General features: G+C 41.1%; 1 protein-coding gene across 13 annotated transcripts in view; it reads left to right on the top strand.

Annotated features, from left to right (window-relative positions):
• Grip1 (glutamate receptor interacting protein 1) overlaps window positions 1–15,663 on the top strand; it is a 667,949-nt gene that overhangs the window by 583,154 nt on the left and 69,132 nt on the right. For all 13 annotated transcript variants that reach the window (XM_076554188.1, XM_076554184.1, XM_076554182.1 and 10 more), the window contains 2 exons: window positions 5,099–5,168; window positions 7,478–7,623. In XM_076554188.1, the coding sequence (XP_076410303.1) occupies window positions 5,099–5,168; window positions 7,478–7,623 (216 nt within the window). The remainder of the gene's footprint in view (window positions 1–5,098; window positions 5,169–7,477; window positions 7,624–15,663) is intronic.

The raw sequence follows: 15,663 nt of genomic DNA, 5'->3' as shown, positions 1-15,663 counted from the left end.
GAATGCAACTAAATTCTGCAGAAGAGGAAAGAAACGGGATGCTCTGTGACTTGATTCTGGACGCTGTTGACACGGTCCATGCTAAAGTGAGTAGTAAATCCTGACCATGCAAAGATGATTTGTAATAAACCATGTTGGAAGAATGAAGGGGCAAGAAAGAGCCATGAACGTGGTGATGATCTGAGAAAGAAGGGAGCAAACCCGTGTGCTTCATAACACAGAGAATGACTAAGAAGACTATAGCAACAGTGGAGAGGGTGCCTGAACTGGCCTTCCCCTGGATTCAGATTGGTGACTACCCTGTCATCATAGAGCCTTTATCCAGTAACTGATGGAAACAGACACAGAGATCCACAGCCAACCGCCAGACCGAGCTCCGGGAGTCCAGTTGAAGAGAGGGAAGAGGGATTCTCTGAGCAAGGGTGGTCGACATCATAATGGGGAAATCTACAGAGATTTCCAAGCTCATAGGAACTCACGAACTCTACACTGACAGCTTTGGAACCTGCATGGGACCGGACTAGACCCTCTGCATATGGAAGACAGTTGTGTAGCTGGGTCTGTTTGTGGGGCCCCTGGCAGTGGAAACCAGGATCTATCCCTGGTGCATCAGCCAGCTTTTTGGGAGCCCATTCCCTATGGTGGGACACCTTGCTCACCCTTGATGCAGGGGGAAGGGGCTTGGTCCTGCCTCAACTGATTGTACCAGGCTTTGTTGACTCCCCATGGGAGGCCTTACCCTTTTGGAGGAGTGGATGAGAGGGAAAAGCAGGGAGAAGGAAGAGGAATGGAAGGGGAAACTGGTTGGTATGTAAAATGAAAAAAATTAATAAATAATTTTTTTAAAGATTGAAAATTAAACTAGTAACATTATATGCCATGTCACAAGTGGAATCAACCAAAGAAGCTGAAAGTATGTCTTCTCAAACTAATGTGGAGATATGTCCCCAATAAATGGGTTATAAACCATTACATGTAACATAGCAATACAGTACACAGTAATTGGGTTGTTTATTTGTGAACTCATGGCCAATGGGAAGCAATGGCTTGCTGCCCTTGAACAGTATCAAAAGAGACCTCTATGCCTCGTGTTGCTGGCCTCTCACATCAAAATTCAAGGATATGGCGTCTCCTGAAAGAAATTGCTCTCATCCCATCAAATCTCAAAATCATAAATGAATCACCTTAAAGGCAGGAATCATCTGCATTTGCATCTAGGGAAACTGGAAGTTGAAAACTTGCTTTGCACGATTTCCAACTAAATCGTGTGGGCTTGTATTTTTGACACAAATAAAAAGTAGGAGCTGTCAAGATGGCTTAGTTGGTAAATGCTTTAACAGTTTAGTTTATTTCAAGCATGAGGACCTGAGCTGCATACTCTGAATCTGTGTAGAGATGCTAGGTGTGGTAGCATGCACTTATATCCCAGCACTGGAGAGATGGAGATGGAGAGGTCCCTGGAGTTTGTTGGCTAGCCAGTCTATATTATGAGAAATCCATAAGTCTGCTTAAAGGGTGAAGGAATTTATTAAGAAGGAAAAGTCATTACAGCACAGGAGATTTATCGTAGGGTCCTGGAAGGCTGAAATACAGTCCCACGCTGTTCTTCTGCCTGGTCCGTCTCAGCATCGAAGCCCATGAAGGAGAGAAGAGAGTGGCGTACATGCATCTTAGGTCTTAAGGGTAGCCCTGAGCCATGCCCCAGGGGCAGATACATCAAGGTCATAGGTAGATAGGAGGGTTACCTGCTACATCTCTAGGGTTGGTGCTTCAAGGTCATAGACAGAACCGCTATCCACTACAAGTCTATTTTAATTGGTTAGCACCATGTCAGAATGAAACCCTGTTTCAAAGCAGGTGCATGGCATAACTCATGGTGATACCTGAGTTTGTTCTCTGGCCTTCACATAGACACAGGCACATACAAGTACAACACACACACACACACACTGAAAAACTGTATACGTACATTCTGAAAAGCATTATAAGAAGTTTCTCTTTGAGGTTTAAGAACACGGACCTATGAGCAATGTGAAAAATATCAACTTTGTAATGCAACATAAATAGATGATTCTGATGATGAGTTCTGAGCAAGCTTGTGGATGACTCATGTGTCACTGCTTGGGTGCATTAACAGTGACATTAGAGACAAGTGGAGTTGGAATTAAAGTCATTTCATTAAGTGTAAGTTGGAAAAAGGCCCTACTACGTTTAACCTTCACTGTGGACGCCCACAAGTTCACAGTGTTGGCCCCTTGTCCCCCGTTCAGTTCTGTTTAATTGGCCAATGACGCTGAGACTTCAAGGAATCCCAGTTGTTTGTCTTTGGCTTTCACACCATAATCTTTGCTTGTTCTTCCTTTGTGAGTCACTCTCTTGACCCATTTATGGTAGACCACCACCTCCGCCCGTCCTCCGGAACACGGGTATGGCTTCTCCAGTGGAAGTAACATCTCATAATAGAGAAAACGATTTCATTTCTCGTGACTTCATGAGATCTAACATGGACCGCCTCTCCTTTTTAAACCAATTTCTCTGGGATTTCACAGCCAGAGCCCTGTGCAGAGATGCCTACCTCATGCTTGGTGCTCTGGAAATATGTGCTAACTTACTATGTAACTTACTAGTGCCTGGTTTTATGGAAAATTCCAACCAAATCCAAAGCGTTGAGTGGGTGTGTGTTACTCCTTGAAGGATCACAAGTCTGAGCAAGAGCAGATGGATTAAAAACAGTGATAAATGAAAGACTGAGGGATCCACTTATAGATTGGAGTGGGGAAATGAGTTCAATGGGGCTGGATAGTAATAATAGTAAACAGTAAACAATGCAGACGGAGCGCATCTTGTGTGCACTTGTCTAATCACTCTGCCTTTCATGACTCACATCATCCTCTCAACAGAAACTCTCGGGTAAAGACAGTGAATATTCATCATATGCTGCACAGATGAGGACCTGAGTCATCTATGGACTTTGTCCTCAAGTAATCAGACCAGAAGTAACAGAGCTAGGACTTCAGCCCCAACCATTATGACCACCAAATGCCATTTATTAATCACTACACTACACTGGCCTGCTTTTCCATGACCAAAGCTACATATCTATATAAAATCTATTCACATTTAATAATAGTGACCTGCTTGGTAAGTTTAGAGCACTATGCACCTAGCAACATATGCTTAATTTGTTATTTTCTAGGCAGAGAAGAATTTAGCATTGTGGTAGGGTGTTAACAACAGCTACTAATCGTTCAAGGATTCATTGCAACATCTGTGTGCCTGGTAGTGACAGAGATAGAGCACATATAGGTCTGCACACACTTCTGTGTTCAATATCTTCACCCTAGTAGACATCCACCAAGAATGTTTGATGTCTCAAATATGGAAGTAGTTAAAAGAGAAAAGGGAGAATCTAGAAAGATGAGGATGGCCACCATGTGCATGTAGGTGTGTAGAGCATAAAATTGTATAGGATTGTCCTCTACATCATAATACTATTTTCCTCTCTTTCAAAGAAGGGTGAGTTTGACATATCTTCTTGTTCTTACTATTCCTGGTTTTCCATTTCAGTAGAATGTGGGCCTTTTTTAATTTAAAAGAAACACTCGCATGTTATATGATGGTTATTATAGGTTGGTGAGATACTATGCAAATTCATTGACAGACAAAAAAATAATGCTTGCGTGTAATAAAGGTTTATGTATTTGTGCATTTGTGTGCATGCCCAATGCCCAGAATTGTTTCTATTTTAGAATATGACATGAGTAAAATTGGGAGGTGTTTGTGTCTATGGGCAAGCCATACCAAATCATTGAGTGAAGATTTAAATAATGAGTCAATTGTAGTGAGTATACCGTTCTGCACACTTTGCTGGCAGCTAAGGTTAGTGATTAGTGAAATCTCATTAACATTTACTCAGGACTAATTGCAATAGAGGGTGAGGTTTTGGGAATGTTGGTTTTCCTTTAAATATGATGTTGAGCTGTTAAACCATCTGTTCTTATGCACAAACATTTTTCTGGGATTCAGAAGGGATTATGGGATATGATATGGTTCTGTGATTATTATGGGATGATCAGCCTGTTTATAATGAAATCTTACTTTGGGGGCCTCTTAATATTCTCTAAAAGGAAACCATCACAGGCTTCAGGTTGGCAAAGCATGTTCTCTCAGAGGCCACTTGGTTTTTTGTTGTTGTTGTTGTTGTTGTTGTTGTTTTTGTTTTCCCAAATGTTGATATCCTAAATGAAATCTAAACTTTAAAAAGATGGTTTCTTTGTGCTTCTCTGGGCTATAACTCATATCCAGAGTTAATTCCAAGGAAGTCCCTTTCCAAATGTTTTTTTTTTTTTTATTCTTATCAAATGGAAGTCCTACCCCAACTAAGTTTAAAGGCTCCAAATATTTGACCACTCAGATTGATAATAATTTTATGTGCAGTTTAATAAGGGCTATATGTATGCTTAGAATATATATACACATGTATGTATTTAGTTGACTAATAAAATATTTGCTATTGTAACAAAATAAGCAGTCACATCCCAAAGCACTCTAGAGCTTTCTAGGTAAGAATGTGTGGGCAGAACATAAAGATTTGTGTAGTCGACCCACCAGAAAATTTCCTTCTAGACGACATGACTATTAAAGCAGTGATTACTGCTCTATGTTCCTCCCAGTGCCCTTGAGTAACATGGTGAGCACCCGTCGACAGAGCGGCGCCTCCTCTCTAGAGAGGGGTGGAGGAAGGGGTAGGAGACAGGCTCGCACTCAGTATCACCAAAGTGAGCTATTCTAAATTGATTCCATTCTTCTCCTGTTGAGGAGCCAGCCTTTCAGGTCACTGACCTAACCCTGATGATCAGCTCTTCAACTGCTTTCTCCCATTACAAATTGAAATGACCATCTTGCTTGTCAGCAGATAAATACTTTTACATGAATGTTTTTGTAGATGTAATATGCATGCTTTCCAATCATTTGTTGGTTGCCTTTTATTTACATATAAACTCTGTTGAAAGTTACTATCAGGCTGGAGGGAACATACAGTCTTGGATGAGTCCTGGTTATAAAGATGTGATATCTCGTTCTGTCTTCATTGTTACAGCACCATCCAGTAGAAAACCTGGGGACCCTCTTGTCATTTCAGATATCAAGAAGGGCAGTGTGGCACACAGGTAAGGAGCGTGCGTTTTCTCACTTGCCTGTTTCCTCCTGTGAGTGTATTTCTGTACTCTAGAGCTGAAAGTGATTTTTAGGGTCTTTTATGAGTTTAGCATGAGCATTTTCTTCAGGTTCATCTTCCATGTTTCATTTTCTAGTGAAGCCCCCAAAGTTATTTCAGTTCTGGGAAGTACCTCACCTAGAAATTATAGCTTAAGGGATGGCTTTGCTAGGTGCTGTCATGTCCCCTTGGGGCAAGTAAGACTTTTGATTCTCCATTAATGTTTATAATTGTTCTAATTCCCCTTCTGTTGATGTCATTTAAAAAAAAAAAAAAACAGGCTGGAGAGATGGCTCAGAGGTTAAGAGCACTGCTCGCTCTTCCAAAGGTCCTGAGTTCAATTCCCAGCAACCACATGGTGGCTCACAACCATCTGTAATGAGATCTGGTGCCCTCTTCTGGCATGTGGGGATATGTACAAACAGAAAAATGTATATATAATAAATAAATAAATCTTTAAAAAAAAACAGCTGACTAAGAGCGACTTCGGAGAGGAAAGGATTTGATTGGTTATAGTTCGAGATCACAGTACCTTATGGAGAGGAGTCGGGTCTCAAGTGAGAACTTGAAAGTGTACCTCCTACCTTACATGCAGCTTTACTTCTGACCAGAGAATTCACAGTTAAGGAGGCACAGCAGAAACTGTGGAGGAGTACTGCTTGCTGGCTTACTCATGGGCTCATGATTAGCTAGGTTTTTATTCAGTCCAAAACCACCTGCCTAGGGGATGGTGTTCCTCCTAGTCGGCTGGATCCGCCTAATCCACTTAACCACCAAGAGAATCCATCACAGACATATCCGCAGGCCAGGGTGATCTGGGCAGTCTCTTGATTGTCACTCCTTTCTCAGATGACTCTAGGCTGTATCAAAATGTCAATTAAAGCTAAACTAGAACGGTCTCCTCCCTGGTCTCTATACATCTAAATATGATGGTCTCGTGCTTTCCATTTCACAGGTAAAAGTACATTTTAAGTAATCGAGCATACCAATGTAATATTAACTTTCCTCTTATTTTTTTTTTAAATGAAGACATTTAACAACCCAACCTTTCATCATAATTGTATTGTTAAAGAAATAGGGTTATCACCAAAAAGTGTGGGGGACAGCCAGGCAGTGGTGGCACATGCCTTTAATCCCAGCACTCGGGAGGCAGAGCTAGGTGGATCTTTGTGAGTTCGAGGCCAGCCTGGGCTACCAAATGAGTTCCAGGAAAGGCGCAAAGCTACACAGAGAAACCCTGTCTCAAAAAAAAAAAAAAAAAAGTATGGGGGACATTGTTCAGAAATATGGTATCAGCACAGCCATATTGAAAAGTAAATTATTAGTATCGTGTATCAAACAAGGACCATGGAGGACATCGTTAGAGTTGAGATATATAGTATAGGCACAGCTGTGTTGAAAAGTAAATTATTAGTATCCTGTATATCAAAGAAGGATAAAAATAATTGTTTCTCATGTAACAGGTGGAAAGTGGGCAGGGAGTCCAGAGCTGGGAAGCCATGACACCTACTTGCTATTCCTATTTCCTGTCCATAAGTGGGAAGGGACTGGGGTTGCTGCAGAAGAAAAGAAAATGAATATTGGGAAATAATTAGTAGACTCTAACACAGACATAAAATGTGAAGGAGAGCTCCTTAAAGAACACATATATATGACGTTCTCGTTCCTCTTGTCATTGATTTATGAACTTTTAAGACTTCCGACAGACCAGCAAGTAATCCAGAACCAGTATTGGACTCTCTGAGGCCATTTTCCAAATAGCTCCGTCAGATTCATCTATATGTTTGTCCCTTTCTCCAGCCTCAGTGACTTTCCAGGTACATGAAGAAACAGCCAAGGTCCGAGACCCAGTTCTCACTGGCTCTGACCCACCTGGACTTCCCTGACTCCCTTATCTCTCTCCTAGGAGCTGACGACCATGCATCAAGAGTGTGCATCAAGGTTGAGAGGAACACAAGGACATTTGGGGTCTCTTGTACCTGATACCCCCCTAAGGAGCTCTAGACTTCCTGAGTGGATGACTAGGTTAAGTTGAAGAAAGCATAAGGAAGATGTTTTAATAATATGCAATTTAACACCATAGCTACCACCCCCAAATAAGACTGGGAAAAATGGATGCTTGTCAATGAAGTACAATTTCAAAACAGTTGAAAACCTTTCACTCTAAGGGTCACCCGAACACTGCATTGTGCTCAACGCCTCTTAAAATGGCCTGCGTGAGTACTCATCATAACTCACGCAGTACTGTGCCCTTGTTCACAGAACTGGAACGCTGGAACTTGGGGATAAGTTGCTCGCGATAGATAACATCCGGCTGGACAACTGTTCCATGGAAGACGCAGTCCAGATCCTCCAGCAGTGTGAAGACCTGGTGAAGCTCAAAATCCGCAAGGATGAAGATAACTCAGGTACTGACAGCATCCTTACCTAAGACTGACTTTTCCAGCTGCCCATCTGTGGAAAGGACAGTACATCTGGGTGCTTTTCATGCAGCAGCTGGCTAGTGGTGTTATAGGAGTGCTTTGCATGGTTGTAAGAGTCTTTGGGTTGTACATTGAGTGTTGAGTGGGTTTTAAATGATGCTTTCAATTTGTATAACTAAGTATTTTTTTTATAAAAATTACAGCTATAGTAAGATAGTTTTAAGTATGAAAACTACATTACCATCAAATACTGCTCTAAGGTAATGGAACTGGTCGTTCTGAGAGTTTGTTAATATTTGTAGCATATAACCATGGTGAATGTTGCATTTTTAACTTTGTAAATATTTAACTAGTTTACAAACTCTTATGTTTTTCTTTGTGGTTTCAGTGATTTCGGTATCAAAGAGAGTGGTACCATGTTTCATGCAGAGAAAGTTTTATTCAGATTTCCATCTTACTTTGAATTATTTCCTTAGAAAACCTCTCTAAAACCAGGATTACAGAATGAGAATGAAAAGAAAACACTGGGATCCCTTGCACATTCTGACCCATGGTTTTTTGGGGGGGTGAGTCATATCTATTCTAGGAGCATCAGTAATGTGTGAACAGTAATATGTGAGCAATGTTTCTCAGACCCCATTATGTCTCACAGTCTCCTGGAGAGTTTTGGAAACACATCCCAGACATTATCTCCAGGTGGAGTCCAGGATTCTTTTTTAACAAATTTCAAGGCAGTGCTAGCAGTAATACAAAGAACATGGCTTTAACAGCTCTACAGTAAAAGCCCTTTATCTGCTTATGATAATAAGCTGGAACTAATTGAAAAGTCCATTTATTAAAATAACTCACTAATATGGAAATCCTAGAAATTGATTCAAATCTGTATCATAAAGACTTAATCTGAAAGGTTGACAATCTTACCAATAAACTTAAGGCCGTCATATGAGTGTGGTTCTATGGATTAGAGTTTCAAGTCTTTGTTTCTCTAAACTATACCTATAATATGCAGTTTGCTACTTCTGCATTAGTTTTCCATTTCTGAGACAACAGACCTAATGAAAACAATTCAAGGGAGGATATATTTGAGCTGGTGGTTCCAGAGGTCTCGATCCATGGTCAGCTGACTCCAGCGTGTATCATGGAGCATCATGGCAAAGGGGTGTAGAGAAATTAAGTTGCCCACCTTATGGCAGCCAAGAAACAGGAATGAAAACAAGTAGGAGCTGGGGACAAGTTATACCCTCCACAGTAATGCCCAGTGTTCTGTTTCTTACACTCAGCTCTACTTCCTACTGGTTCATGCATTGTAAACTAACAAAGGATTAACCCATTGTCATGACTTGATTACCTCTCAATAATCCCTAGCTGAGGTCCAAGCCTTCAACACACAAACCTGGAGGTAGCAGGGCAAAGGTGCATTTCATATTTCAACTAAACATTCCACTTCTGACTTCCAGAGGACTCATACCCAACTCAAGATGCAAAACGTATTCAGTCTATCTCCAGGAATTCCCAGAGCCTCTAGCTAGCATTGCATAAAAGTCCAAGTTCATTCTCTTCTGAGACTCAAGGCAGCAAAATCAGCATCAAGGTCTGTGGCCAACTTGAGCAGTGACTAGACCCGCATAGACCACAGCTAGAGCAGTTTCTAAGTTTTTGTTAGCTGAGCTCAGAGAAACACTTTCCTTGGCAACCTGTGCATGAAAGGTTCCCTGGGGTGATCTTCTCCAATCAAAGTCTTTCAAAGGCTTGCTATCTTTATACCCTTGAGCCACTGATGGATGGGAACTGGCTAGTTGCTGAGATGCTACCAAAGCATCTTTCTTGTTGTCCCAATGCAAAGTACTTGGCTAGTTTTTATGGCACTAGTCTACTCAGCAAACTCATTTTATTTTCAGCCTTAAAGAGCTCCTCTTTTTTTTAAACCTAAACTCCAAGTTGGTCAAACCCTTCTGCTCTGCCTTTTCCTCCTGATTCTCACTGTAAATCTGTATGGAAACAATGAACAGTATCCATGCCAGTCTAAACACTAAAACTTCTTCCATCAGATTGGTCCATGACCTTTAAATTTGGCATCTCACAAAGATTCAGGACACGGGGGGAAGTATAGACATGTTCTTTCTCAGAATGTGATAATCATTCTCTCCTCCAAGAGTGTCCTCATGTCCATCTGAACCTCATGAGCAATCGTTAATGATCCTGTCAGCAGTCTGGTCTTTAGAGTTCTCCATGGAATCACCCTACTAGTGTTCTCTCCTCACAGAATTTTAAGTACTTTTGGAGTCTTTTCTCCATTTTTTTTCCCAAGTTCCTCCCACAAATCATTTCCAAAGACTTAGACATTGCACAGTGAGGGAGTCACAGCCACTACTTTACTTCTAAGCATCCACATCTCATGTTAGTTCATCTTGTGCCGCTATGACGGAATATCCGCTAAGACCTACATGAAGGAGGAAGCATTGATCTCTCACTCATGCTTTCAGTCAATGGTCAGCTGGTTCTGCTGCTCTGGGCCATGGTGAGATAATCACAGCCAAGAGCCATGATGGAACCACACCGCTCACCTGACGGCAAAAAGGAGACAGACAGACAAAAATAGAAAGACAAAGCTATTCCCCTCAAAGGCATTCTCCTAGCGAAATGGTTTTCCCAACCAGACTCGACTGCCTAAATGCTGATTCAGTACCATCATTAACACGGACAATTCATGTTCTGCATCAGTTACATATGTTTATGTTAAAGAGGAAACAAAATCAAACACAACTGGGAAGTGTTATAGTTTGGATATTAAGCATCTCCCTTGACAGTCTTAGACACTGAAGGCTCTGCCCACCAACCTGGTATACTACTGAGAGATGATTGGATCCTGAGGGCAGCAACATCATCGATGGATTAATGCTCTGATGAATTCATTCCAGTAAACAATAAGATTGTTGTAAATTCTTTAGATTTTTACACCAGTAAAAATAAATCCCCATTGCAATGTAATGTCACCCCTTAAATGACAGCAGCATTTTCAGAGGTAGAAGAAAGGATTTTTGCAAGTTTTTACAATAAAAAAATGATTATAAGTTATTTAATCAAGTTAAAGGTATCTACTTCCTCAAACATGAATCATTTCTTTATTATAAAAAACTTTTAATGGTGTATTTTAATTTTCAGGTGTGTGTGGTATGGGTGTGTGTGTGTGTGTGTGTGTGTGTGTGTGTGTGTGTGTGTGTGTATACACGTGCAAGTACCCAAATGGGAGAAGAAGATGTCAGATCCCCTGGTGCTAAACTTACAAGGAGTTGTGAACTGCCTGACATGGGTGCTTGGAACCAAACCCAGGTCCTCAGGAAGAGCAATGTGTGCTCTGAATAGCAGAGTGCTCTCTCTGTCTCTCTCCCTCTCCCTCTCCCTCTCCCTCTTCCTCTCCCTCTCCCTCTCCCTCTCTCTCCCTCCCCCCACTTTACCTAACTTTTGATTTCCAACAATGATTTAGAATTTTTCCTCCCTGTAATTAAATTCATCAGATTTTTTTTTATCAAATACATCTAATTCTGTTTTCATATAAAAACTACAGAGACACTTTATAAGTAATCTTAATTAAATTACAGTTACAGTAACACGTGTAACTGACATAAACAGGCTTGAGAATTGTTTTAATATCAGAATCACTTCTCTCACCACTGTGACAAAACTCCTTGAATAAAAAACTGAATGGGAGGAATCATTCGTTTTGATTCATGGTGTGGGAAGTTTTTGTCCATCCTGTCAGGGGGACGTAGTGAAGAAAAGGAACTTACATCATGAAGGTGGGAGTATGTGGTCCAAGCTACTAACCTCGTGGACAGGGTGGGGGTGGGAGAGGGCAGGAGGGAGCAAGAATGATAGAAAGGGCCGTGGAGGATACAGCTTCCCACAACACGCCCCATTGAACTACCTCCTCCAGCCAGGTCCTGTCTCCTCAACTTCCCAGAACCTCACAAAACATCAGCACCAAGCCACATGAGCCAGTGGAGGATATTTTATTTTCAGACCTCAACAGAAATAAACTATTTTTTCTAATTTTTTTTTGTTTTATGACTGAAACCAGAATAGGAAATAGGGGAATTAAAAAGAGAGAGAGAGAGATCTATTATTTGAGATCATTCCACGACATTGATTTGTATGTTCTACAAGAGAAGACAGAGCGACAAAGTAATCCAGTAAATTGGTGAAGTAAAGACAGATTTTAAACACAGTATGTGTGTGTGTGTCATGTGTTAATTCATTGACATTTATATGAATATATAATTTCATCCCAACTGCATTGGACAGTTTTGCCTGGTACTCGGAAGTAAAGAGGAGGCCAGCAGTTCCAGTCCCAGGATCCCCTTCAAGGACAATACCTCTAATGACCTAACTTCCTCCCTTTGGCCCCACCTCCTAAGGGTCCCACCTTTTCCTAGTGGTGACACAGACTAGTAACCAGTTATGACTAGTAGCCTGTAACATGGGTGACTTCAGGAACACAAGATTAAAATCATAACACGAACCAACAAAAAAAAAAGTCCATGTTCTAGAATCTTCTCATAACTAAATCATAATAGGTCTAGATGTCACAGGCATGTCAAGCCATTTATTTAAGGTTTCTTCTATTCACAGTGAAAGAAAAAAACCAGTAGTTACATCCATTGGTAGAGTTGGGAATGATGATTATAGCCAAAGATATTTTGCAATCATCATTTTAAAATGTGTACAAGCTTGTGCTCATTTTTTTCCTCAAGCGCTGATTTTCTGTGCCTAGTTTGCATCCCCCACTTTTTAAGTGTGCTTCCCCTGCACTGGCTTTGGGGAATTTATTTCACGAAAAGGCTAAAGCCTCCAGCATCGACTGGGTTCCGTCCTAACGAAGAGGCAAAGCCCTGTGGAAAAACTGACTTAGCCTGATTTGCCCAGCTCAGCAGATCTCAGCTACCTTCCTTGCAGAGGGAGAAAGTCAACCCAGGGATGAATATGCGTGGTATGCACAGCTGGCAACGTGTCCAGTTTCAAAGCCAGCTGTGCAGACATGTTGGCAGGGCTTCCAGCGGCTCAGAACTTGGAGAGCTCCATCACGTTCTCAGCTAATTTCCTTTGGCTTACCCCCAACTCCTTTCTATCTTTCTCCAATAATCCCTATGCCTAATTTTAATGGTAATCATCCTGCTTATTAAGCACATTTTTAATTCCTTTAAATCCTAAATCGTTTCCCTGGAAAACATCACATAGATACCCAAAATATGACTATAAATGTTACCGTGAGGGGTCCACTTACTCAAACCATGGTATCTCAAATTGGCATATCAAAACATACACTCGTGCAGATATGATTGAACCCACAGGTACCCATAAATTATCATCTGGTCATCACCTTGGAAGAACTGACATTGTCCTACTCCTCTCTTCCCTCCTAACATTGAAAGTGTGGCCTAAGGCCTAGGGAGATGGCTCAGGCTCTCTGGAAACCCACGTAAGTGTCAAGTGGGTGTAAGTGGCCCACTGGTAATCCCAACCTCAGAAGATGGAGACAGAGCAGCCCCAGGCCAAGCTGGTGTTCAAGACTAACCATATCAGGGGCCCTGGGTTTGACTGAGCGACTCTGCCTCATTGAATAACATGGAAGACCAATTGAAGGTGTTTCCTGGCATCCGCCTTGGCCCTCCACATCCATGTGACAGGCATCCACATGTATGCCCACACACATATAGAGAACATGCATGTATTCACATATGCATACTATACACACAAACTCATGAAAAACAGGAAAAGAAAATACAGCTCGAATAAGTGAATTCTTTTGTATGAAGAGCGAATAAGTGAATTCTTTTGTATGAAGAGCAAAGCCAGATAGGGAAACCTTTCTCATTTCAAGTGTAACACTTGGTTAAAAATTGGTTCTTAAGAGCCTGTGTGATCATAAAGAGCACATATCTTATTGTAATACCCCTTTTATTTAAAAATAGATTGTTTCCTCATACAATATATCTTGATTACAGTTTCCCCTCCTTCTATTCCTCCCAGTTCCTCCCCTTGCGTCCAGATCTACTCCCTTTCTGTCTCTCATTAGAAAAGAAACAGTCGCCGGGCGTTGGTGGCGCACGCCTTTAATCCCAGCACTCGGGAGGCGGAGGCAGGCGGATCTCTGTGAGTTCGAGGCCAGCCTGGGCTACCAAGTGAGCTCCAGGAAAGGCGCAAAGCTACACAGAGAAACCCTGTCTCGAAAAACCAAAAAAAAAAAAAAAAAAAAAAAAAAAAAAAAAAAAAAAAAAAAGAAAAGAAACAGTCTTCTAACAATAAAACAACAAAATATATAATAAGACAAAACAAAAACCTGAAGTTGGACAAAGCAATCCAACAGAAGGAAAAGAGCCCCCAAAGAAGGCACAAGAACCAGACACACTCATTCACATACGGGGGGGGGGGGGGGATAAAAAATACTAAGCTGAAAGCTGTAATATATATACAAAGGACTTCGTCCAGACCATTGTAGGCCCTGTGCTTGTTGCTCCAGCATCTGTGAGTTCATATGAACTTTGCTCAGTTCATTCAGAGGACCTGTTCTGGTGTCCTCCATCCCCTCTGACTGTTTTTTTTTTTTTTTTTTTTTTTTTTAGTTAGAATTATAATTTTATTTGTTTTTTGTTTTTTTTAATGAAAAGCTGTTTTATTTGAAATACCAACAAGATTGATAAACTCTTAGTCCAGTCAAGTGCTGGCAGGCTCTGTCTCAGGGAACAGTTGCTGAAGTCTTGGCCCCTCTGACTCTTAATATAGCTCTTTCTGCCTCCTCTTCCATGGGGTTACCTGAGCTCTGAGGGGAGAGATTTGATGGAGACATTCCATTTAGAGCCATGACACACACATTTAAAATCATACTTGAGTTTAAAGTGCAAGTCTACCACCTTTCAACTGTATAAGTTTTGACAAGTTATTAAAAACTGTGTGAGATTTGACTTCATTTGCATGTGCATGTAGGGTTTTGTACCTACCTTACAAAGACTGTGTTACTTGGTGGTTTATTAGCTGGCAGAGTCAATGTGTGATGAACCAGGGTCTATTTTATTACTAATTTATTAATTTATTATTAATTTATTAATTACCTCCTAAAATCCTTTTCCCTCCATTCTGTTCCTCAATCAAGACATGAATGACTTAGCAGAAAGGGAGCGTTGATCATTAGATCAGTCACTGATTTTTGAAGTTTGATGTTGTGTTTAATCTGAAGCCATACAGAGGAATTGAACTGTCACTGAATAGTGACCGTTCATCTCAATGTTTTTGAATCATAATATTCAGGATTACTTTCTACATAGCCCTGAAATCTTACTCAGACCAATCCTGGGCTTCCCATTCTCTGGATGTTTTCCATTTCTTCCTTAAACTACCTGTTCCTGTGTTGTTGTTGTTGTTGTTGTTGTTGTTGTTGTTGTTGTTGTTGTTGCTCTTTTGGGGGCCCACCCCCAGCTCCCAAATAAATCACACACAGAGGCTTATTCTTAATTTTAAATGCCCGGCCTTAGCTTGGCTTGTTTCTAGCCAGCTTTCCTTAATGTCAGTTAGCTTGTCTACCTTTTGCCTCTGGGCTTTTCCTTTTCTATTCCTATATGCTTTTCTTTCTTCTTACTCAGTGGCTTGCCATGTAGCTGGGTGGCTGGCCCCCTAGGTCCTCCTCCTTCTCTGGCAACTTTCTTGTTTCTAGATTTCTCTTTCTATATAGTCTCTCTGCCTGCCAGCCCTGTAGAGTCATTCTCAAATGTTGTCACCTGTGGTTTTCAATCATGCTATCAGCATTTTAGGGTCCGAGAGGTACCAGGGGTCTGTTTGCAGGACTGCCAGTTCTTAAATAATGAGGTTACAATCTCTATACTTGGGTCAGCCAACACCAAATGAGAGAAACAATTTAAAAAATAGTAATTAAAAAAATATGATGAGGGAGCTAAGGAGATAGTTCAGTGGGTAAAATGCTCGACATGCAAGTATTAGGACCGAGTTCAATTCTCAATGCCTGTGTAAAAAGCA

This window comes from Peromyscus maniculatus, chromosome 18 (assembly GCF_049852395.1).
Source record: "Peromyscus maniculatus bairdii isolate BWxNUB_F1_BW_parent chromosome 18, HU_Pman_BW_mat_3.1, whole genome shotgun sequence".
In the NCBI taxonomy this organism is placed as follows: domain Eukaryota; kingdom Metazoa; phylum Chordata; class Mammalia; order Rodentia; family Cricetidae; genus Peromyscus; species Peromyscus maniculatus.
Note: the sequence above shows the minus strand (reverse complement) of the source record. Positions and strands in the feature narration are given on the sequence as shown.